The following is a 27,188-nucleotide window of genomic DNA, read 5'->3' as shown; positions in this document are numbered from 1 at the left end:
ATCTGCACACACACAATGGCATCTGGTGAAGGGCAAAGGTAAGCCAATGAACGAGAAGTATCAATCAAGCAACCAGTAATGTTTATGCCCAAACTGATCATTTAAGCAATTTCCTTTGAATGAATCACTCATTACTATTCATAGTGTACACAGTTTTGGAGGTCCAAACACAAACTCACTGACAAAGAATGCTAAGAAAGCACAAAAATAAATTGTGCTGTATGAGATTTTCCTGCGGGAATCATCTGAAAGGGGGAAATTATTAAATTAGGAGATACAAATCTAAGAAAACTCAGAGGTTTAATTTTTTGTTTCTCAAGGGAAATGGAGGTGCAAAATTAGAATATCATATAAGCTATTAGGAAACAAACATTTACAGTACCTTTCCTGCTAATCGAGGCATTTTCCTGGCACGTGACAAATTACGACACGACATGCAACAATTCTCGTCTATTTCTTCACGGCCCTTAGCATCAATTAGATTCTTGCCATGATGCTTTTTTTTTGCTCTCTTTACTTTGTGCTTTCCACTTATTCTTTCCCAAAATTTAGCATCGCCTACATCCTCAGCGTCTTCATCTGCTGTCACTTTGTTCACCTCTCGATCAATTTTTTTCATGATTCTTTCATATACATCATTAACATAGTCTTCATGTGATGTTCCTGGCTTATCTTCTAGAATGTCTAGTCTCCAAAGGTAGTCATCCATTTCAGTACCTACCCATACCTGATGTAAGACAAGCTAATTAATATGCGAAGATGAGGGCTCATAAAAAAAGGTCAAACAAAAGCTATTCCCCTTACCAGATGTAAGATGATTAGAATCAGAGAAAGATCCTCATCATCACTGATGATGATGAAGCTTATTGTTTTGAGAGCAGCTCTTCAAGAATATCAAGTCATAAAAGTATAAATGTTATAAAATATTCATGAACTCTAAATACCTCCGACCTAGTTAGACGTCATGGAGTCTTGACTTGTTATTCAATTAACCCTTAAACGCCGAAGCCCTATTTACAAAAACGTCTCCCGTATGCTGGCGGCGTTCGGTGAGTTAGCGCCGAAGCGGAAAAAAAGTTTTTTTTTCAAAAAATCACAGCATGCTTAGTTTTCAAGATTAAGAGTTCATTTTTTGCTCATTTTTTTGTCACTGCCTGAAGTTTAGTATGCAACCATCAGAAATGAAAAAAATATCATCATCATATATAAATATTGGAATATATGACAGCGAAAAAAAAAAAACATATAATTGTATACAAATCTTGCTGTAAGCAAAACGGTTAAAGCTAATGACTTAATTTTTTTTAGTTGTATTGTACACTAAATTGCGATGATTTTGGTATATAACAAATTTTAAAACGATCAAAGCAACACAGAGAAAATATTATCACAAAATGATGCATGAATTCGTAACGTGCGGACGTAAAAAAATGTTTTTTCAAAAATTCACCATAAATCGAAATATTGTGCTAGAGACTTCCCGTTTGTTGAAAAATGAAGCTAATTGATTGAATATTACTAGAATGTAAGTGTTTTAGCTTACAATTGCAGTTTTCGACCATTTCGGTCAAGCTAAAGTTGACCGAAAGTCGAATTTTTTCTATTTATTGTGATTTATATGGAAATATTTCAAAACCGATAAAAGCTAAAACCATGAATTATTTTTTGTTGTATTTTACATGAAATTGTGCACATTTTCATATATAAAACTTTATGCAACGACTAATATAAAGTGGTGCAAATATTACGACAATGAGACAAAAGAATTTCTGAGATGTTCGGCCGAGTTACCGCACAGACGTAAGTAAAATGTTTTTTTAAAAAATTCACCATAAATCGAAATATTGTGCTAGAGACTTCCAATTTATTGCAAAATGAAGTTAAACGATTGAATATTACTAGAATGTAAGAGTTTTAGCTTACAATTGCGTTTTTTACCATTTCGGTCGAGTTAAAGTTGACAGAAGGTTGAAATTTTGGCAGTTATCGTGATTTATGTGAAAATATTTCAAAACTGATAAAAGCTACAACCATGAGCTATTTTCTGTTGTATTCTACATGAAATTGCGCAAATTTTCATATATAAAAGTTTATGTAACGACTAATGTAAAATGATGCAAACATTACGACAACATGACGAAAGAATTTCTGAGATGTTCGGCAGAGTTACCGCAAGCGGGGAGAGCGTAAGGAATTTTTTTTTTTTTTTTTCAGAAATTCACCATAAATCGGAATATTGTGCTAGAGACGTCCAGTTTGTTGCTAAATGAAGGTACATGATTGAATATTACTAGAATGTAAAAGTTTCAGCTTATAATTGCGTTTTTTTACCATTTCGGTCAAGTTAAAGTTGACCAAAGCTTGAAATTTTGGCAGTTATCGTGATTTATATGAAAATATTTCAAAACTGATAAAAGCTACAACCATGAGTTATTTTCTGTTGTATTCTACATGAAATTGCGCACATTTCCATATATAAAACTTTATGTAACGACTAATATAAAACAGTGCAAACATTACGACAACGTGACGAAAAAGAATTTCTGGCGCGGACGTAATGAAAAAGTTTTTTCAGAAATTCACCATAAATCAAAATATTGTGCTAGAGACTTCCAATTGGTTGCAAAATGAAGGTAAACGATTGAATATTACTAGATCGTAAGAGTTTTAGCTTAAAATTGCGTTTTTTTACCATTTCGGTCGAGTCAAAGTTGACCGAAGGTTGAAATTTTGGCAGTTATCCTGATTTATATGAAAATATTTCCAAACTGATAAAAGCTACAACCATGGGTTGTACTTTGCTGTATTGTACATGAAATTGCACACATTTTCATATATAAAACTTTATGTAACGGCTAATATAGAACAGTGCAAAAATTACGACAAAATGACGAAAGAATTTATGAAATTTTCGGCAGAGTTACCGCGCGCAGACGTAAGGAAAAAATTTTTTTTCAAAAATTCACCATAAATCGAAATATTGTGCTAGAGACTTCCAATTTGTTCCCAAATGAAGGTACATGATTGAATATTACTAGAATGTAAGAGTTTTAGCTTACAATTGTGTTTTTCGACCATTTCGGTCGAGTCAAAGTTGACCGAAGGTTGAAATTTTTTGTAGTCGACGTACAGTACGTCCACTCGGCACCCAGCAGACAATTTTAGTCGACGTATGATACGTCCAATAGGCGTTTAAGGGTTAATAGTCAACAATATGAGTCCCTAATTCAATGGAAGGACATCAAGGTTATTTAAATAAAAACAAAAAATAACAACCGGGGAGTAGTTTTTCAAAGGAGAAGTATTTCTCTTATATACTTATAATAAACAAAAATAACATTTTTATAATAAAATAAAGCTTTATACAAACTTACCAAGCAATTACAGTTACAAGTTTTTAACTAGTACAACCACTCAATTCAAAATTTCACGATAACGCTTCGATTGTTTAGTGCAGGTGACCAGTAATGCCCACCATCAGCATACCATACTAGGAATGACTTAGCAGATAACCTCATTCTCTTTATGCTTATGTCCATCAGGGGGGAGGAGGGAGGGCACCGATCATGTATTATTCTATTATTAAAGTAGTTTAACCAGACCACTCAGCTGACTTTCAGCCCTAATAGGGCTGGCCTGAAGGATTAGATTAAAATACCAGGTCCAGTACAATGATGAACGAATTAAAATATTGAAAACTGCACATAGGCACATGCTCTCATTATTATTAAAAAAAGTTTAACCAGACCGCTGAGCTGACTAACAGTTCTCATAGGGGTGGCCCGAAGGATCTGGATGAAACGACAGGTCTAGGCTAGAAGCCTAGCACTCGGACCAAATAGGTCATTCAATATAGTGATGAATGAATGAGAAGAAATTAAAAGCTGCACAGAGGCACACACTCTCATACTGGAACACACACACACAAATACATACATACAGTAATCAAGTTTCCATATATACTTACTTAAAAAGGTATATTAAAATTTAAAATAAATTTAGTAGAAATTTAAAATTTAGTTTTAAAATTCATTAGACCCGTAAGGGTTTTTGTATCTCTATTATTTACTTTTTATACTTTATCAATTAAATCACAGCTCCTTATGAACATCAAGATTGGATGGATGGATGTATGATATTTAGGGAAAAAGCCCAGGCACTGGGACCAAGGTGGCCATTCAGCGGCAAGATGAAGATAAAATAAATTATGTTAAGGTAAATGAATTTATGAATTGGTGAAGGAAATGATTAATAAATACAATGAAGTGATGTGACCAACAAATAAAGTTATGAAGTTTAATGAATGATGTGACATATACATAACAGAAAATTTAATGTCATTAAAATTCTGTGATTTAATAAATATATTAGGGAAAAAATTAAATATTAAAAAATTTTATACATTTAAAAAAAAAAAAAAAAAAGAGATGATACCAGAAACATTCGCTTCATCTCCCAAAATATGAAGAGGGGGATTTACCCTGGAAATAGCTCTCTCTTTGGCTAAAATATCTGGGGCAGACCACCAGAATGTGCTCCCCTGTTAGTGTCTCATCACAGTAACTGGAGGGTTGCTTCCCTCTAGAATAAACTGATGGGTTACACCACTGTGCCCAATCCTTAATCTGGTTAAAATAACCTCTGTCTGTCAAGCTGGAATGACGAAGACCACACCAGTATACTGTATTATCTCTAATATTTCTACATTTTTTATTATTGGCAAGAAGAGAAGTCCACCTTTCTTGCCATTTACCTAAAACATAAGATCTAATAGGACCTTTTAGGTCTGTATGAGGCACTTTTCCAAAAGAGGTTTCTGATAAAATACTAGCAGCTTTTGCTTCCCTGTCTGCCATCTCGTTTCCACAAATTCCCACGGGACGGGACCCAACAGACTGATTTACGCCAACAATAGATACGAAAAAGCCACTCCTAAACTTTTTTAATTAATGGATGAAAGCTATTAAACTTTTTAATAGCTTCTAAGGTGCTTCTAGAGTCTGAGTATATGATAAAATTAGAGTCATTACAGTAGAACCTCGGTCCTCGACGCTAATTCGTTCCAGAAGAAGCGTCGATATTTGAATTTGTCGAATTCTGAGTTAATTTCTCCCATAAGAAATAACTGAAAATGGATTAATCCATTCCTGACCACCAAAAAACACAAATTACAATTAAATAAGTTCAGAGTTGAATAACTTACCATATCAGAAGCACTTTTTACATTTTTAAATGCATACTGTATCAAGAAAATTGGCCTATGACCAATGCGGCCGTATTACCAATGATAGACCGAGCGCCATAGGCTAGGCTAGGTAGCCTATAGGCACTACCAGAATGTACTGCAACAGGTACACATGAAAACTGTTGTTAATAATGATAACATTGAAAAACAAGCCAGATTATCACATTAAATTAATAATACAGTATTTATAAGCCGAATTACTGTATGTCTGTTATCATAAAATTAAGAAAAATTTCCTAAATTATGTCGGAACTCAGCAGCTTGTGGCAGATGTAAACAAACCACAGTGCCACCCTGGTGGTGTACTGACTAAAAGATGTTTTACAGTGATTTTGTACATTATTCCAGTAGACTCTGTATGAAATTGACCATAAATACTGAATGTTTATGTAATTAGTACCGTGATGTGGCGGAATTCAAAACCACAAAAAACAGTACACAACACTCACCCTGATCCTCGGTTGCTGGAAGATGGAGTAAGGCATCCACGGTCGCCAACACAGCACCCAAAACCACACAAACAAAACAAGGAAACATAAAAAAAGAAGATAGAACTATATACACAACAAGAACAGTACACTAACAAGGAAAACCAACAACTCTCAAAAAGCACACAAAAAAACTGTCCAAAACCAAACGACAGACCAGCACTAGCTCTGACTCAAGACTCACTCCAAAACCGAAAAATCCTTCACATATTCCACAGACAGACAGCGCCGTAAACAAACTAACGACCTCATCCCTCTTCCAACAACCGAAGGACTCACTTACGACAATTACACTCGCTCTCTCTCTCTCTCAAAACGTTGGGAAATGCTAAATACAAACATATTTATTCATCCCTCTATAATTCTCCCCCCTTTTAGCATTTCCCAACCAACACCTTTCACACTGCATTCAAATCACCTTACGCAACACCCATGGATGCTCACTAGCAGGTCCTTTAGAACGCTGTTCAAGGGCACGCAATCATTCTCTCAGACTCGCTCTCTCTTCCAGCAACATTCAGATTTACATTTTCTCCTCCATTCTCTCTGATTCACGCTATCTTCTTCACTATTACCACTCTCAATTTCATCCACAATCTCATCTATACCCTCTAAATCGTTCCCAAATACCTCCCCCAATTCTTCAACTAACCCATCCCATTCGCTCATTGACCTTTCCAATTCTTGCAACGATTCATTCATGCTTTCAATCACTCAGTCTATCACTGCTACGCACTCTTACTCTTACACTTTCGCTCACCTCCAACCGTTCACTTACCCCTACACGTTCAGTCAACTCAGTTATATCAAACCCGCATATGCTATACGTTCTATTCATACCATCCCATTCATCCGTATTACACGCTTTATCACTCATTTTCACTTTGGCACTCACACCCCTATCACACAACTTACGACCATTCAGTTTACTTACGTTCTTCCCTTTCTTACATTTCCTACCATACTCTATCAAAACAAATTGCTGATCCTCCATACACAAGCTCTCATGCATACTTGGTTCACCCACATTCGATTTCAACCATTTATACACCCCATTCTTTCTCACATATTCCAGTACATCCTTCCATCTACGCAATTGGTTATGATGCGCTCGTATTTCTCTCACACTACCATCTACACATGCTTCCCCTACAACATAACTAAGCCCACTGGGACCAACTTCCAACATTTCATACGGACCCTCAAAATTTTTCACGCACTTTATTTACATTCAACCGCCCTTTCTCGATTACTTCTTTCAACACTTTCTTGCCCACCTTGTAACTTTCAAACCTCTCATGCGCCTTCTTCCATACCTCCCTATCATTCTCAGATATACCCAATCTCGGTCTCACTGTCTTTTCAAAATTTAATACATATTTACACGGAGACATACCAATACCCTTATGCACAGTGGCGTTGTATACCCACAACGCTCGCCCAACATTACATCCCAATCATTATCACATTCACTCATCATACGTAATATCTGTGTCAACGTTCTCACCGTTCGTTCCGCCAATCCATTCGCACTGGGCATATACGGCGTAGAGTACACATGCTCTATGCCCCAATCACGCAACATTTGCTCAAACTCCCATCCAACAAATTCAGGCCCATTATCACTCAACATTCGCGTCAGCTTGCACACACACATTGGCAACATCACTTGACCCACCATTCTCGCTACAGTCTCACTCTTTTTGTTCCGAATCGCTACTGCATATGCAAACTTACTCAAATGATCTACCATTACAACCATTCCCACATGTCCTCTAGCAGTCACAGGCAACGACACACAATCAATCACAACCATCTCAAATAACTCTTTCATCTGCAATCGCAACACAGGTGGATTCGCATGCACACTTTGATACTTACCCTTCTGACAGTCCGCACACGTAATCGCTTCCATCCACACAAATTTTACTCAATCCAGGCACATACAATCTCTCTCTCATACATTCCCATAATTTATTTTTCCCCAGATGCCCAAACCTATCATGCACCAATAAACACATACCCACGGCTGCGTCTTCCGAAAATACTGGCACATACACTTCCCATCCCATATTCCTTCCTGATGCAAAAATAAACTGATTTTAGCACTGATTTTAACTCAGACAGGAAACTTCCTACTCTTACAACCCCTAACTCTCTTAACATATTTATTTTCATGCACTGATTTTGCATCTGCTTAATTTCTCTTCACTCAACAAATCATTTTCACTCCTTGCAATATCTACCATACCTACAAAACTAGTTTTAGACACATCCCCTCCTTTAACCTTCGTTATTTCCCTGCCGCCCTTTCCTAAAATTCCCCTCCCGACATCCACACTTATATCATGCATTCTCATAAAATCAATTCCTAATAAAAAACATGTTGGCATATCATTCTCATCCATGACTACAAAATTATGTATTATTTCAAATCCCCCTAACTGAATTTTTAATTGTACCTCCTCCCATACTAACACACTCCCTTGTCCCAAACCATGTATCCTTACACTCGTTGATTTTCTTTTTATATCCCAATCGCACCTTTCCAATTCACTAACTACTGTACTACTCACTAACGACTCTTGTGCTCCCATGTCTACCAAACTACAATATTCACTCTGATTCACCACTACATTCGTTACTAATTTACCTTTCGCTTCATGCATACACGCTCTCACGGCTACATTCACCTGCTTAGCTTCCCCACACCATCCTCATCGCATTCATCTTCAACGATATCCTCAACCCTACCCCTTATTCCCTCATTTTCCCCACAATCACCTTTCTTAACCAGCCAGCTACAAGTATCCTTTCCACAGTGAACATTTAAAATCACATTCGTACCATTTTCATTCACCCTTCCTTTATACTCCACCGGCCTATTCCATCCAAAGAACAATCGTACTGTAATTTTAAACATTTCAGCCACTACCAACAACACTTTCACTAACTTTTCCTCCTCATCTAATTCCCTTCCTTCCTCGCAGACCTCCTTCCAGCATCTCATTCATCACCTTTTCACGTAACTCGTTCATGCTTGCAGGTACGCCGTCAATCAACCCATTTGTTTCCAAATTACTCAACCCCCCAAACAGACATTCCCACACTCGATTCTCCCCTACATACTGTTGCTTTACCACAAATCCTACAGGTACTTGGTCCGGGTCCCAGTCGCTCCTAACCCTATCATCTCGTTCAGTCCACATACGCGACATAGCATCTGCAACAATATTCTGTCTACCTTGTACATACTCTACCTTAAATCTAAACTCATTCAAATCCTCTATCGTTCTCGCAATTCTAGCATTCACACTCTCCTTTTTAACCATATATACTAGCGGTCGATGGTCCGTCCGTATCACAAAATCTACCCCATATAAAAATACTTTCAACGCTTTCACACAAAACCTTATAGCAGCCAATCCCTTTTCAATCACCGAATATTTCAACTCACTCTGCCTTTCCAAACGCCTTGCTCACATACGCAATTACTCTCAATTGTTCTCCCCCATTCGCCTTCTGCATTTGTACCAAGCATCCTCCCATACTATATTTACTTGCATCCGTATACAGTTCTAGTTTATTCGCATTCTCACTATAGTCCGGGAAAGCCAACGTCACGTCTCTTGCAGCCTCCTTTCAATCTCTCGAACGCTTCGATCATTCGCTCATCCCATTTCAATCTTGCACAATTTCTCTTCCCGTCCATTCAGTAAGTGGTTTCCCGATCCCTGAACAATCTTTTATAAACTTCCTTCCAAACTCAATTAAACCTAAAAACCCTTTCAACTCACGCACGGTCCGGGGACGTGGAAATTCCTTACCTTATTCACAAACTTATCACTCTTCCTTACACCTCTTCCACTCACCATATGCCCTAGGAATTCCACCTCCCAGCCAACCAAGCACACTTTCCAAGTTTTACTTTTATTCCTACTTCTTCCAACCTTTCTAACACTCGTTCAAGCAGTTCCATATTCTCTTCTACAGTCTCACTCAATCAAAATATCATCTATAAAAACAGTTACCTTCTTGCGATCAAACCCAGCCAGAACCACATTCATTGCCCTTTGGAAGGCAGCAGTTGCTCTTTGGAAGGCAGCAGGCGCATTAGCCAGTCCGAAACTTAATCTCCGGAACTGGTAGTGGCAGGAACTACTAGAAAAGGCCGTAATATGCCTGCTCCCTTCCTCCAGAGGCATCTGGTAATAGCCCCTTACCAGATCTAATTTTGTAAACACTTTCATTCCATTCATCTTGTACATACAATCAGACACCACATTCATCGGGAATCGCTCTTTCACAGTTACTTCATTCACCTTCCGATAATCCACACACATTCGCAAACTTCCATCTGGCTTACGTACCGGTACAATGGGGTTATTCCAGGCGCTCGTACTCCTTTCAATCACTCCCACCCTCTCAAGCTCCTCACACTGCTCCTCTATCTCACGATTGATAGACAGAGAAAAATGTCGGGGACGCTGATATATGGGGGTGTCGTCTTCCAGAACTATTTTAAATTCCGGAAGCTTCGATCCCCCAAAATCCTCGTCACCACGACTCAATGCCCCCTGCCTATCCCACAACATTCTCCTCAATCGTTCTTACGTTATCACTTACATTTTCATCTACCTTTACTCTTTCTTTCAACTCCTCATACGTCCAATTATTAGCTCCTTTCAAATCACCTGTCATCACCTGCCGTACCTTCACGTATCTCTCATCATCCACATTCACCAAACGTACGTAATATTCCCACGCAATCTCCCTCACATATTCCTCTGACTCGCTTCTTCCTGACACTCGGCAATGACGTTACATATACCCTCGGATCTCCCATGTTCAAAACCCCATCATATACACACACATTTGCTCTGACTAATTTATTTATGTCTATTCCCTCAACCACATACTCACACCTATCATTATTGGCTATCCCGAGACTATCCGGCCATGCCACTTTCACACTCACAACTTCTCCAATCTCATGTGGCACTTCTACCCTCTCTGTCGCAATTACAGGCACTCTCTTCCACAATTTTTGCTCAACCCTACCATCCTTCCCCAAATACAAATCCCCAAGCACATCCCCTTTCATATGTAATTCAATTACATTCATACTAGGTCGGACCACCATCCCGCATTTTTTAAAAAACTCATATCCCAATAAAATATCATATTTATCATTCGTACTCTCAATCACACAAAAATCACTTTCATCCATCACTACACCCCCAATTTCTAACCGTTCACACACTCTTCCAACCACTGCTACCCCTAAATTTCCAATCCCTTAATTTCTCACATCCATTCTTAAATATGACATTCATACTACACTCGGTATCTACTAAGGCAATTAATCTTACTCCCTTACAACACACTTGCACACTCATGCACTCGTCAGTCTTTCCAGCAAAACCTCCCTCATGCAACAACCCCTCACGTACATGCATCACACGCACCGCTTGCATCCTGGAGGATCCACCCATTTGAACCCCTTCACACTCAGTTTCCCGAATTCGCTGTCACAGTCACCCTCTTTTGCGTCTACATACACTTGATACATGCCCTTCCATTCCACATTCGTCACACACTTCGCTCTCGGTTCTGAACACATTCTCGCATAATGCCCATTCTTACCACAGTTGCCACATATTACATTCACTCGGGTACCCCTACAACCATTAGCAATATGACCCACCTGTCCGCACCTGTAGCATTTAACCCCCCTATCTTTCTTACACTCCCTTACCAGATGTCCCGATTGCCCACACCCAAAACACGCTCCTAAAGCCCACCTACACTCATTCTTTGTATGTCCTTCCTTTCCACATCTAAAACACTTCGCTCGACTTCCACTCATCGACCTTCCCCTTTGTACACTACTATCCCTAACCCGTCCAACCCGTTGTTCCCTTACAAACCCACCATTCATCCTCACTGGCACCTCCACATCACTTGCTCTTACACTCCTATCTATTACACTATCGGCCATTCTCATTGGGTCCCTCAACACTGCATCCCTAAAGCTTCCAAACTCTGGTACTCTCTCATCTACCCCAGCCCTTACATTTACACTTCTGCTCTCTTTTATAACCCTGTCAAGCTCATAATCTTCTACAATTTCCAAAATTTCTCCCCTAGTCAACCTTTCATTCGTCCATCTTTTCTTCTCCTTCCGCTTCAAGTTCACAAATTCTCTAACTCCATCTGGCACTGTCCCTAACAACTTCCGTACTAACTCCTTACATTCATCTATCCCATCATCCCCAAACTTCTTCCTTGCCAACATCTCCAGCCTACAAGCATACAGTGACAAGGTTTCCCCAGCTTTCATTCTTGCCTCATCAAATTCATTCTTCCTCTTATACTTAACACTCGCTTTCATATGCCTCGCTTGCTCAACTAGTCTAGCTTTCACCTTGTCATACTCAACATCCCCCACACTCATAATAACCCTATACATATCAAGCAAAAACCCAGTCAAATATTCTCCTAATTCTCGTGCCCACTCTCTCTTACTTTCCCCATACTTATCCTGACAAAACCTTTCATACTCCCTAAAGAAATCATGCACATCCCTACTTCCATACTCATTATACCTTTCACACTGGGGTACCTCCCTCACATACATAGCCTTTCTCACTTCTTTCTCACTTTCACTCTCACTTTCGCTACTTTCACTCTGTCCTTTCATACCCTCTCTTCCTTACAAAGAGTCCACTTCCGCACTTACATTCATCTTACTCTCATTACACTCTTCTTCCCCTCTTTTTTATCCACTTTTATCCACTCACCTCCATCCACCTCACTATCACTACTGCCTTCACCCTCCCCTTCTTTCCTGCCTCTCCCACTTCCTTACCCTTCTTACCAGTTTCCTTTCCCTTTCCCTTCTTCCCTTTTTCTTCCCCTGACTTATCCTTACTTTCCCTCCGTTCCTTCCCTTGCTTTTCATTCCCCTTTTCCTTACCCTGCCTTTCATTCTCTCGTTTCTTACTTCCTATTTCCACATCACTTTCATCACTCACGCTTCCATTCACCTCTTCCTCCTTTTCTTTCTCTCTTGCCCCTTCACACGTTCCAGAGGACCTGCCTCCAACAGCCCCTTCTCCAAAAAACACCCTTGAACCTACCTTTCATCATTTCTTCCACACTTTTCATCATTCCTCCAACTTTTTATCCATCCTCTCTTCCATTCCCTCTTCTGACTCTTTCATCTCCCCTTTCATTTCTTCTTTTGCACTCCTTAGCATTCCCCCATCTCCTCCAACTGACTCCTCAACTCCTCATTCTCATCCCTCAGCCTCTAATTCTCCTCTCTTGCCAGCCGCAACTCCTCTCTCAACCTCACCAGTTCCTCTTCCATTCCTCCAGTCACACTACTAGCCACTAATCTCAATTGCAGCTGCACCACCAGCTGCCCCACGTTGGGCTACGCCAAATATAATGTGGCGGGAATTCAAACCACAAAAACAGTACACAACACTCACCCTGATCCTCGGTTGCTGGAAGATGGAGTAAGGCATCCACGGTCGCCAACACAGCACCCAAAACCACACAAACAAAACAAGGAAACATAAAAAAAGAAGATAGAACTATATACACAACAAGAACAGTACACTAACAAGGAAAACCAACAACTCTCAAAAAGCACACAAAACAACTGTCCAAAACCAAACGACAGACCAGCACTAGCTCTGACTCAAGACTCACTCCAAAACCGAAAAATCCTTCACATATTCCACAGACAGACAGCGCCGTAAACAAACTAACGACCTCATCCCTCTTCCAACAACCGAAGCACTCACTCACGACAATTACACTCGCTCTCTCTCTCTCTCAAAACGTTGGGAAATGCTAAATACAAACAAATTTATTCATCCCTCTATAGTGATACACCACCAGGGTGATGCTGTGGTTTGTTTACATCTGCCACAAGCTGCAGAGTTCCAACGTAATTTAGGAAATTTTTCTTAATTTTATGATAACAGACATACAGTATAGTAATTCGGCTTATAAATACTGCATTATTAATTTAATGTGATAATCTGGCTTGTTTTTCAACAGCAGCAGCAGCAGCATGTGTGGGCTTTAAATGCTTTTAAATAAGCATGGGAAGAACGCCACCAACATTGCCAACTAGCGGCAGCCGCCCGAAACACTTTTTTCTACAAACATCATATGATTCATCGGGTTGGATACCGGTTTGTTGTTTGAGCTCCAACGCAAAATTTACTCAACATTTCGTGTTGAAATCCGATTATGTCGAGTTCTAGTACAGTCGAGGACCGGGGTTCTACTGTACTTTGAAAAACTAAATCGAGGACAGAGACTACGGCTGTTAATTCGGCAGTACATATTGATGCAGAGTCAGGTAATTTAGCTGTGTACACTGTATCACCAAGGATAACAGCATAACCAACACAACTATCTGACTTTGATCCTCTGTATACATCTTTGTAAAATTAGCATGGGTAACGTCGTGCTCTAGGAATCTTCCCCCTAATCTCTTCTTCAGTGCAGTCCTTTTTGTTAAACAGTTTCTTACATACTAATGCTTCTGGAATAAGCCACAGAGGATTTACAGGATATTCTACTTCCAGGACTTTCTGGGATTTAAGATGGTTTAGAAGCTCTTGTACTAGAAAACCTTCGAGAGAGTGTTTCCTTTAGTATTTGAAAGGAAGGATTTTTGGGAGCACTTTTCATTCTAGCCATGTATCATAACCCTAGCTCTTGCCTTCTTAGATCAAGGGGAAAATGATCTATATTGACGTAGAGTACAGCCCCGGATCTCAACGCTAATCCATTCTAGAAGCGTCGAGATTTGATTTAGTCGAATTCCGAATCAATTTCTCCCGTAAGAAATAACTGAAAATGGATTAATCCGTTCCTGACCACCAGTCATTACCCCAACCTTGCCTTTTTATACAAAAAACTACACATATTACCATGAAATAAATTCAGAGTTAAATATCTCACCATATTAGAAGCACTTTTTACATGTATAAATGCATACTGTATCAAAAAACTTGGCCTACAACCAATGCGGCCGTATTACTTATGGTAGACTGAGTGCCATAAGCTAGAATAGGTAGTCTATAGGCACTACCAGAATGCACTGTAATGGGTACACACACAAACTGTTGTTAATAATAACAACACTGAAAGACAAGCCTGATTATTACAGTAATTTAATGTCTGATCAGACTAAAATGCGGTGCAGAGAGCCAAAAGAACTGATGAAAGACCTGTACAATCGTGTACTTCTCCAAACAGCAGCAGTGTGTGGGCTTCAAACGCTTTTAAATATGCGTGGGAAGAATGCCACCAACAACACCAACTAGCGGCAGCTGACCGAAACACTTTTGTTTACAAACATATGATTCATCGGGTCGGATTCTGGTTTGTTGTTTGAGCTCTAACGCAAAATTTACTCAACGTTTCGCGTCGAAATCCAATTATGTCGAGTTCTGGTACGGTCGAGGACCGAGGTTCTACTGTATATGCTTTCAACAGGCAAAGTTCTAAAAGCCCCTGAGCATATTCTCAACCCCATGTTGTGTATAACATCCAGTTCCTTGAGCTTGCTTTTACAAGCTGAGTAAATTTGACAGCCATAGTCTAGCTTAGATCGACACAGTCATATAGCCTCAGAGGGGATTTCTTATCAGCCCCCAACTAAATCCAGAAAAAACCTTTAAAATATTCAAAGACTGTTTAAAATTAATCTTTAGGGCATTTATGTGGCTGGCCCATGTTAATTTATAGTCTATAGTCATCCCCAGAAATTTTACTTCATTTTCATAAGGAAGGATAGACCCTTTTAAACTAAGTGTGGGAACTTCTTCCACATGCTGGCACCTGGTAAATCTTACTGCAACGGTTTTGGAAGAGGAGAACTTAAAACCATTCTCATCAGCCCACTTAGTAATAGCACTAAAAGACCTTTGCAAATTTTACATACAGACAAGGAATCATATCCTGTGCAGTATATTGCAAGGTCATCGACAAAATGTGAGCATTCAACAGGGGATGAGATTTTTTCAACCACACTTATTTATTGCACTGAAGTGTGTTCCACTTAAAACGCTTCCTTGGGGAACTCCTTCCTCCTGCATAAAAGGTTAAGAGAGGGAGCTTCCCACTCTTACCTTAAAAAATCTCTGATAAAAAGGAATATATAAACCTGATCATTCTTGCACATATGCCCATCTTGAGCAATTGTTTCACGATGTCAATTCTCCAGGTAGTGTCATATGCTTTCTCTTTTCATGATGCCTGGTCTCCAGGTAGTGTCACATGCTTTCTCTAAGTAAAAAAAATATGCCGATGGTCTGACATTGTTTGGCAAATCCTTGCTGGATTTGGTTGGTCAGCCTCAGCAAAGGATCATGGGTGGAGCAGTTTTTTCTGAAACCAAATTGAAATGGCAATATTATTCCTTTGGTTTCCAGGTGTCAAACTAGTCTTGAATTTATCAATTTCTCCATCAGCTTATACACGCAGCTGGTATGAGCTATTGGTCTATAGCTGGTGGCTTGGGATGCATCTTTATTAGATTTTTTAATAGGAACAATTATGGATATTTTCCAGTCCTTGGGTAAAATTCCAGTTTCCCATATTTTGTTTATAATCTCAAATAAATATTTTTTTGGCATCATCTGGGAGGTGTTTAAGCATTTCATATACAACTGTATCCTCACCTGGAGCTTTGGATTCACTTGAGGGGAGCGCCTCACGAAATTCTCTTAGCGAAAATTTATAGTTACATGCTTCACATTTACCGGAATCAAAATTTTAGTCATTTCAGAATTCCTAATTCTTTTAAATTCTGGGGTTTTAATTGTTAGGGCTGGAAACTTTAGAAAAGTGTTTTCCTAGCTCATTGGCAACTTCAGTGGGCTCTGTGATTAGAGTCATTTATTTTTAATGAGGGTAATGGTGACGCAACAAATTTTACACTCAGTTTACTTATTTTGCACCACACCACTCTTAGAGGGGTCTTGGGGTTTATTCCATTAATATAGTAAAGCCAACATTCTCTTTTGGCTTTCTTATAAAAGTGCCGCCGCTTGGCTAAAGCACGTTTGTATATTAATTCAGACTGAGGAAGCCACTAGTTTTTTAAGGGGATCGGCCGCCTAAAAAACCCAAAATTCTTCAAAAAATTCTATTTGCTGAAAAAAATTCTATGGCTTCGTATAGGGTTCAAGAATGTGTCCACGAAATATTATGCTAAAATTTGCCTTATTTCTCTAGTTACGGCCTCAAATGTAACAACTATATGCCCATAAAACACCAGTAGCGCAAATGATTTAGTCTGGTATAGTTTTTGCGCTATATGTTACGAAAACTTCCTTTGAAATGAAATGTATAATGTCAATAATATCCTACTTGGCACCTTTTTAGTTATTCCTAGCCATGACAATGCACACGCCATACCATGACACCGACTGTGGCCGAGAGTTGCCCATAAACTTCCAAGCCAGAAGGACACGTTTTTCACGCTCGCTAGCCTTGACTGAACTGTGTATTTTCTGCGGTGTTTTTGTTTTTTCACCGTGCCTAAAAGGTCTAAGAGTTCACTTCATGCTTCTAGAATGCAGAAAAGCCAAGTGGAAAAGTCCAGGCGAGAAGTAGAAGAAAGAATTCAAGAAATTAGTGCCATAGAGGGGAATGGAGCGACGGAGAGAGAGCTGTCGCTCAGCAAACGGCGCAGGCAGCAATCTCTGCTGACCAGAGACCAACATATCCACCCCTAAACGCCTCTTTATTCGTTCGTCACTACTAAAGGGCAAAGATATTTTAGAAGAAGAAAGCAGTAGCTCGGAGGCTGATATTATAGACGATCTTGAAAATAAAATGATCATAATAAGTGAAGCAAGACTTGATGAATTACTTGAATCACGAATCCCTAATTGTGAATGTAAAGTAATTCCCAGGATCCATTTGGCAAGGGATGGATTCAAGACACTAATAAAAAAGTGTAGGCAACTATGATACCCTAGAGTAATACCTTGCAACAAGATCAGACGGGGGGACCAGGAACCTAAAATTTATAATAATGTGTCTTAGGCACATAAATAATCAATTAATATTCTTATTTATAATCATTTTGCATTAATTAATACCCAAAAATAAAAATTAAAACCATAAAATTAATTGTAACAGTCTTTGAAGGCCCTTTTACTTTTTTTATGTAACTAAAGCTTTGAAGGCCCGTTTCTCAAAACAAGTTTTTCGCCTTTAAAATGCATCTCCTCCCTTAGTATTGGACCAATCTAAATGAAATTTTATATATAACATGGGGAAACATGGTAGATTAATAAAATGCCGGGGATTTTTAATAGTTTGAGTTGCTGATTTTTGGTCATTTTTTTTTTCTGTAATTTTTTCCAGAAAAAATTCATAAAGAAAAAAAATTCATATCTCGAAGAAGAATTGAAAAATGATATTTTTATGATAAAATAAAGTTTGTTCATACTTACCTGGCAGATATATATATATAGCTGTATTCTCCAAAAGGGACCGACAGAAATTCAAAAACTTACGGCACACGCAGTTGGGCCAGGTGGTTAGTACCCATTCCCACCGCTGGGAGGCGGGTATCAGGAACCATTCCCATTTTCTATTCAGATTTTCTAGAATCTAGAACTACTGTCTCCTGAGGGGAGGAGGGTGGGTACTATGATTATATATATCTGCCAGGTAAGTATGAACAAACTTTATTTTATCATAAAAATATAATTTTGTTCATGACACTTACCTGACAGATATATATATATAGCTGAATCCCACCATTGGAGGTGGGAAGACAGAATAGGATTTAGGAAACAAACATATGTAGGCGATTGACGCCTTGGTTCCTTACCTGTTAGCATTGCTGACTTCGTGATTACTGTCACCCAAGTCTGCTTCTGCTTTACTAGAGACTCCAGCGAGGTAGGGACCTATAAAGCTGGTGAAATCTAGATGATCTGTCAACGGGGGCGAAACCACAATGTGACTAGACCATATGACCTTAATGTGAGGGCAAGCGACAAACGAAACAACCACCTGACCAAGCCTAGTTACGTCATGAATAAATAACATAAACTAAGGACTGGGACGACCACTACTGGTGGAGACCCAACAACCAGAAAAAACAACACATCTAATATATTTAAAAAACACACAAAAACAAAACTAAAGGAGAGGATGAGAGTCGCTTTCTGCCCCCAAGATCGTATCTGCGGAAACGTAAGGCCCAAGCGCACAGCAATTCTCATAGGACGTCTTTACTTCCGTAAGATGAGAAGCGAAGACAGAATTGCTTCATAAAAAGTGGCACCCAGAATGTCATTGAGAGACTGGTTTTTCTGGAAAGCCACTGAGGTAGCAATGGCTCTCACTTCGTGAGCCTTGACCTTCAAAGATCTCAAATCCTCATCTAGCACACTGGAATGGGCGTCTATGATGGTGCTTCTTAAAAAGAACGCCAGGGCATTCTTCGAGAGAGGTATATCAGGCCTCTTAACCGAGCACCAAAGATTGTTAGAAGGACCTCTACAATCCTGGGTCCTCTGTAAGTAAAATTTCAGAGCCCTGACAGGGCACAGGGTTCTCTCCGGTTCTTGTCCAGTGATGTCCGTCAAGCCCTTAATTTCAAGGACCTGGGCCAAGGGAAGGCGGCTTTTCATTCTTGGCAAGAAACATAGGGCTCAGAGAGCAGACTGCATCAGGGCCTCTAAAACCTATAATCTTGCTGATCGCTTGAAGTTCACTAACTCTCTTCGCCACGCCAGAGCAGTTAGGAAAATAGCTTTCTTGGTTACGTCCTTGAAGGAAGCAGAATGCAAAGGTTCAAATCTCTTGGACATCAGGAATTTTAGAACGACATCTAAATTCCACAAAGGTAACTTAGGGGCGGCTACCTTAGACGTCTCAAAAGACCTTAGAAGATCATGAAGGTCTTTGTTGTCCGATAAGTCAAGGCCTCTATGCCTAAAGACCGCTGACAGCATACTTCTGTAGCCTTTGATGGTAGGGACTGCCAGCTTTAAATCCTTTCTCAAATAAAAAAGGAAGTCTGCTATCTGGGACACAGAGGTTGTGGTAGAGGAAATTCCCTTAAGTTTGCACCACTTCCTAAAAATGACCCACTTTGACTGGTACACTGCGCTGGAGGAGGCTCTCCTGGCGTTGGTGATCGCCTTAGCCACTGGTTTAGAAAAACCTCTCCTCTGAGCAACTTCTCGATAGTCTGAATGCAGTCAGACTCAGAGCGGGAAGGTTTTTGTGGTACCTCTCGAAGTGGGGTTGTTTGAGAAGATCTGTTCTCATAGGAAGCGTTCTTGGAAAATCCACCAAGAGAGACATGACCTCTGTGAACCACTCCGCTGAAGGCCAAAAGGGGGCGATTAATGTCATTCTCGTCCCTTCTGAAGCTACAAACTTCCTGATGACTTCCCCCAGAATCTTGAATGGGGGAAAGGCATACAGGTCTATACCCTTCCAGTCCCAGAGAAAGGCATCTACTGCTAGGGCCCCCGGGTCGAGCATGGGAGAGCAGTAAAGAGGCAGCCTTGTGGTCCTTGAAGTTGCAAAGATGTCCACCAGGGGACGTCCCCAAAGCTTCCAAAGCTCCTGACACACTTCCGCGTTCAGAGTCCACTCTGTTGGAAGAAGCTGATGCTGCCGACTGAGAAGGTCCGCGCGTACATTCTCGACCCCTGCTACGAAACGCGTGAGAATTGTCACCTGACAAGAATGTGCCCACAGCAGGATCTCTTTGGCAATCATGAACAGGGACCGAGAATGAGTACCTCCCTGCTTCTTGAGGTACACCAGGGCCGTGGTGTTGTCTGAGTTGACTTGAATTACCAGGCCTGCAACTTGATCTTCGAAGAACTGAAGAGCTAAGAAAATCGCTTCCAGTTCTTTTAGATTGATGTGCTAGGACACCTGTTCCCCTTTCCAGGTGCCCAACACTCCCCCGGTGTTGCTCCCCATCCCGACATGGACGCGTCGGAAAACAACACTAGGTCAGGGTTCTGAAGAGAGAGAGAGACCCCTTCTGCCAACTTTACGGGATCGAGCCACCACCGAAGATGGTCCTTGACAGAGAGAGATCCTGAGAGACTCCTCTAGATCCTCCTTGTTCTTCCAGTTGTCCGCAAGGAAAAACTGGAGGGGTCTCGATACAACCTCCCCAGGGAAACAAACTTCTCTAGTGATGAAATGGTCCCCAGCAGACTCATCCATTCCCCCTAACCGAGCATGTTTCTTTCCCCAGGAAGGCCGAAAAACTTTTACGAAGCAGTGCTGCTGACGTTCCTGGGATGGAAAGGCTCGAAAAACCACTGAATCCATCTGAATCCCCAGATAAAGAATGGACTGGGAGGGGATCAGATGTGATTTCTCTAAATTCACAAGAAGTCCCAGGGACTTCGTCAGCTCCAAAGTTGAATGTAAGTCCTCCAGACACCTTTCTTCCAATGAGGCTCGAATGAGCCAGTCGTCCAGATAGAGCGAGATCCTTATGCCCGCAAGATGAAGCCACCGGGCAACGTTCCTCATCAGGACTGTGAACACCATAGGAGCTGTACTCAGTCCAAAACAGAGAGCTCTGAACTGGTACACTCGTCCCCCCAGGACAAATCTCAAATACTTTCTCGACCGAGGATGAATGGGGACATGAAAATAAGCGTCCTGGAGGTCCAGAGAGACCATCCAATCGCCTGGTCGCAGCGCATTGATAACAGACTGAGGCGTCTCCATTTTGAACTTTTCTTTGAAGACAAAATTGTTCAGTCTGCTGACGTCCAGGACTGGTCTCCACCCCCGACTGTTTTGGAACCAGGAAGAGACGATTATAGAAACCTGGAGACTTCAAATCCAGGACTCGTTCTATGGCTCTCTTCTCGATCATTTCTTCCAGCAGATCTAAAAGGATCTGTTGCTTCTCCGGACGGTTAGAGGGCGACAGATCTCTGTCATTAAAAAAGTGGGAAACTGGCCGATCCCCTTAATGTCTGTAGCACTTCCTAGTCACTTTTCTCAGAATACCACATCTTATTCCACCAGGGAACTGCAGGTCTATGAGGTTTGCCTTTTGTTTTTGAAATCGAGCTTTCAGCACTCTTCAAAGTAGATTCAATAAAGTAATCATAGGCATCTAGATGAGAATGAAAGACTCACTCCCTATCTAGACTGACACCCTTACTGAATTTATCCCAGTCTGCATCCTCTACCTTTCCACTTAGGTAAAACTTCAGATGGACCATTTAGAGCATATTTCAAATGGATCAGGTAGTGATCACTTCTATTTAAATCTTCATTAACAGACTAATTAAAATCAAGGTGGATACTATTGAAGAAATACTAAGGTCCAGTGCAGAGAAATGATTATTGTGAATGTTGTGGAAAGTCACTGACCCATTATTATACAGTACAGGGTAACATCATTCCTGTCAATAAGGTCTTCGATTAATTTCCCTTTACCGTCCAAAAAACAACTTCCCCAAAGGGGGTTGTGGGCATTAAAATCACCTAGCAGAAGTAAAGGAGCTGGAAGTTGGTTAATTAAGGACTGAATATCTCCGATGTTAAAAGCAAGGTCTGGTGGAAGGTATAAGGAGCAGATTGTTATCCTCTTTTCCAAAATGACTGAAATGGCAACAGCTTGTAGAGTTGTATTTAATTGTACTGTGGACTGTTGTGGAGATTTATTAATAATAATTGCAGCACCTCCATGGGCACGTTCACAAATTGGGGGATATGATTTAAATAGTGAATAATTTAGCCCAGAATTATAAGGAGAGTTGCCTAACACTGTTTCCTGCAGGCATACAATCCCTGGATTGAATTCGTGCGTTTAAACTTCAAGGTCTTCTGTACGGGCTCTGAGACCTTTACAGTTCCACTGAAGGATATCGAGCACGAATGCTGAGGTGATAAAACGTGCTACTTCCCACTCCTTGGAGGGGAAGTACTGTTCCTAGGGTGGAGTGGGAAATTCTCCTTTAAAAGAGATTTTCTTAATCCCTTTTCATCTGAGTTGGAGTTCAGGGTCTTTGGTTGACCATATTTTTTTTATTATGGTCCTGATGTTCAGAATTTCTACTGTGATTCTGTGCACCACTAATCATATTTGTCCTCGGGTGGCAAGACTGAATTGAACTCAGATGTTTTTGTTCTGAATCTACTTTTGGAACCACCTTTCTAGGAGGAGATCTCTCTTCCAAAACACGGAACCCATTCGAAGTTCTTATTGTAAAGCTATCATTATTTTGGGGAAGTATTTCTTGTGTGCTTCTTGGTAGTTGTAATTATAGCTTTGTTATTATTTTTGTTTGCGGCTGTGACGATTGATGGCTCTAAACTGGCTCTAAGTGGATTGTTCCTTTAAGGGGCATTTGCAGAAATTTGGTTTATAGGGAAATCATAGGGCCTGCATCCATTTCTGAAATTTTTAGACCAATCCAACAAAACGGTTCAAAATATATGACCTCGGGAAATTTGAGGTCACATGTGAGGTCACATATGTGACCTCACACCCTTCTTGATCATCAGGAGTAAGTGCATATTACCATCCATCAAACAAGGATTCATGTGCTGTGCCAGGACATCATATATTAACTGTAATAATGCACTGTCCTAGCGTAAGAGGAGGCAGCAGAATTCAATACATATTTCCAAAAAACGAAATTGATGAAAGCATTGCAAAAGCAAAACTTGTTGGCTAGCTCATGAATCCATAAAGTGGGTGCTGCTCTTTGTTATAACTATTTCCAGTGCAGATTAGCAGTAAGTTAGTTTTATTTCTTATATTCTTGATGTTTGCCAAGCTCAAATTTATATCTAAGATATTACAATTCCTGGTGTTTGCCAAGCTCAAATTTGGGTCCCTGTAAAAGAAACTATAACAAAGTTTCAGAAGGCATCAATATCAATCTCTTCTTCTCTCTCTCATATCTAAGATATTACAATTCCTAGAATATATAAGCAATTTATAAATTTGGTGTTTACCTAAGTGACATGCGAAGTACCAACAATGTGGAAATGTCCATGCCATTTAAACCAAAAGCTGTATGATGATTCGTCAGGACCCAGGCCCAAAGGGCAGGGTCCCTTAGCCCCTCAACTCGTCAAGGCTTCCTACTCGAGGGGTCTTGATGCCTCGGAAGCAGAGCTATCAGGTCGGGCTAAAGGCGAAGTCTTCCAGCATTTGTCTGTAACAGGGTCAGCAATGCTTGTGAACCCCTAATGAAACAGATAAATACAGAAGGAAAAACATAGATATCGATTTTTCCCTAAAGACAGCATGCCTCACCATAGCGGCTCCTGGGTCTGGTGCGAAAGAGCGAGAAAACTACAGACTTAGTTGTGCAGGGGGGCAACAGAAAGATGGTAGAGATCTCTCAGTTGAGCAGTCTCTTCGTGAATCTTTGTGAGGGAAAGAGTGAAGAGCACATTCCGTTCCAATCAGTCAAACCTGAGGCCGAGTTTGCCTACCAATACATACCCAGCGGGAATGTATCTGGCTGATTGAGCTATCGAGTGCTCTATAGAACACTTGAGTACCTGCAAATGTCGACAAATGAAACAGGAGGAGAAAACGATTCCCTCATTTGTTGACGTATGCCAATACTGTGGTTTTGTTGTTCAACAAAATCACTGAGTGCTGCAAAAATCATCCTGAGTTCTTGGAAGGCCAAAAGGCTGCCTTAGGTTTAGGATGTTGATGATAAGGTACTAATCATCTCAGTCATACACCTTTAAGACAAAGTCTTATAGGAGTGAATCTATTCCTCGATCGGTGAATCGGGAAATAGACACACGATGTGAGGAGAATATGCAAGCATATTTGAAGATTCCTTCAAATAAGCATTAGCCAAACTCTTTCCTCATACTTCAAAGAAGAAAGAATTATGGGGGAATGGAAGCAGACCTCCTTCATTCTCCACCATGGGGAAGCTTCTGTAATATGACGAGATACCAAGACGATGAGCTCTAGCCAGGCTGGCATTTCCCAGATCGGAGCACAGGAGAGGAAGTGGGATGAAGTTTGATGAAAAGAATTGCCAAGACCAAAAGGAAATAGATACTTCTCCTGAAGGAATCCATTCCCAGGTCTCGGCAATGTTGCTGCCAGCTCCAGAGATGGATGGATGTATGATATTTAGGGCAAAAGCCCAGGCACTGGGGCCAACAAGGCCATTCAGCGCCGTAATGGAAAGAAAATAAATTATGTTAAAGTTATGAATTCATGAAGGAAATGATTAATAAATAAAATGAAGTGATGTGACCAATAAATAAGGGTATGAAGTTTAATGAAAAAAAAATTAATGTCATTAAAATTCTACGTGATGTAATAAATTAAATAAAATTAAATATCGTTAAAAATTTTAATACACTTTAAAAAAGAGATGATAGCAGAAATATCTGCTTCATCTCCCAAATTATCAGACAGGGATTTACTCTGAAAATATCTCTCTCTTTGGTTAAAATATCTGGGGCAGACCACCAGAATGTGCTCCACTGTTAGTGTCTCGTCACAGTAAGCACACTCTGGAGGGCTGCTTCCTTCTAAAATAAACTGATGGGTCAGATGAGTGTGCCCAATCCTTAATCTGGTTAAAATAACCTCTGTTCGTCTGTCAAGCTGGAATGACGAAGACCACGGTACTATATCCCTAATATTTCTATATTTCTAATTATTGGCAAGAAGGGGAGAAGGCCACCTTTCTTGCCATTTACTTAAAACATAAGATCTAATGGGACCTTTTAGATCTGTATGAGGCACTTTTCTGAAAGAGGTTTCTGATAAAATACCTACAGCTTTCGCTTCCCTGTCTGCCATCTCGTTTCCGCGAATCCCCACGTGAGAAGGGACCCAACAGAAACCGACTGATTTACGTCGACAATATATACGAAAAAGCCACTCCTCAACTTTTTGAATTAATGGATGAAAGCTATTAAATTTTTTAATAGCTTCTAAGGTGCTTCTAGAGTCTGAGTATACGACAAAATTAGTCACTACTTTGAAAAATTAAATCTAGGGCAGACACTACGGCTGTTAATTCGGCAGTAAATATTGATGCAGTCAGGTAATTTAGCTGTGTACGCTGTATCACCAAGGATAACAGCGCAACCAACACCATTATCTGACTTTGATCCATCTGTATAGATTTTTGTAAAATTAGTATGGGTAACATCGTGCTCTAAGAATTTTCCCCTAATCTCTTCTACAGTGCAGTCCTTTTTGTTAAACAGTTTCTTACATATTGATGCTTCTGGGATAAGCCATGGAGGATTTACAGGATATTCTACTTCCAGGACTTTCTGGGATTTAAGATTACTATTCCTAACATCCTCATTCAGTCCAATTTACAATGGTTTTGAAGCTCTTGTACCAGAAAAACTTCGAGAGTCTGTTTCCTTTAGTGCTTGAAAGGAGGGATTTTTGGGAGCACTTTTCATTCTAGCCATGTATCGCAACCCTAGCTCTTGCCTTCTTAGATCAAGGGGTAAATGATCTGTGTCGACATAAATGCTTTCAACAGGCGAAGTTCTAAAAGCCCGAGCATATTCTCAACCCCATGTTGTATACAAAATCCAGTTCCTTTAGCTTGGTTTTACAGGCTGAGGAATAAATCTGACAGCCATAGTCTAGCTTAGATCGACACATATAGCCTCAGAAGGGATTTCTTATCAGCCCCCCAACTAAATCCACAAACAACCTTTAAAATATTCATAGATTAACATTAAACTTTAGGGCATTTATGTGGCTAGCCCATGTTAATTTATGGTCAACAGTCATCCCCAGAAATTTAACTTCACTCTTGTAAGGAAGGATGGACCCTTTTAAACTAAGTGTGGGAACCTCTTCCACACGCCAGCACCTGGTGAATCTTACTACAACTGTTTTGGAAGAGGAGAATTTGAAACCATTCTCATCAGCCCACTTAGTAATAGCATTAATAGACCTTTGCAAATGTTTACATACAGACAAGGAATCATATCCTGTGCAGTATATTGCAAGGTCATCGACAAAAAGCGAGCATTTAACAGGGGGCGAGATTTTTTCAATCACACTATTTATTGCCACTGAAAAATGTGTTACACTTAAAACGCTTCCTTGGGGAACTCCTTCCTCCTGCATAAAAGGTTGGGAGAAAGAGTTTCCCACTCTTACCTTAAAAAGTCTGCCTGTTAAAAAGGAATATATAAACCTGATCATTCTTCCACAAATGCCCATCTTGTGCAATTGTTTCATGATGCCAATTCTCCAGGTAGTGTCATATGCTTTCTCCAAGTCAAAAAATATGCCAATGGTCTGACACTTTTTGGCGAATCCTTGCTGGATTTGGTTGGTCAGCCTCAGCAAGGGATCAGGGGTGGAGCAGTTTTTTCTGAAACCAAATTGAAATGGCGATAGTAATCCTTTGGTCTCCAGGTGC

The 27,188-nt window shown here is 40.2% G+C and overlaps 1 protein-coding gene across 1 annotated transcript in view; it reads right to left on the bottom strand.

Moving 5' to 3' along the window:
- The window catches only part of LOC136835319 (uncharacterized), a 165,411-nt gene that overhangs the window by 95,106 nt on the left and 43,117 nt on the right, over positions 1-27,188 (bottom strand). Inside the window, exon 2 of the mRNA XM_067098659.1 lies at positions 383-727. Within this exon, the coding sequence (XP_066954760.1) occupies positions 383-727 (345 nt within the window). The remainder of the gene's footprint in view (positions 1-382; positions 728-27,188) is intronic.

The sequence above is a fragment of the Macrobrachium rosenbergii genome, chromosome 55, assembly GCF_040412425.1.
Source record: "Macrobrachium rosenbergii isolate ZJJX-2024 chromosome 55, ASM4041242v1, whole genome shotgun sequence".
Classification (NCBI taxonomy): domain Eukaryota; kingdom Metazoa; phylum Arthropoda; class Malacostraca; order Decapoda; family Palaemonidae; genus Macrobrachium; species Macrobrachium rosenbergii.
This window is presented reverse-complemented; position numbering and strand designations above follow the sequence as displayed.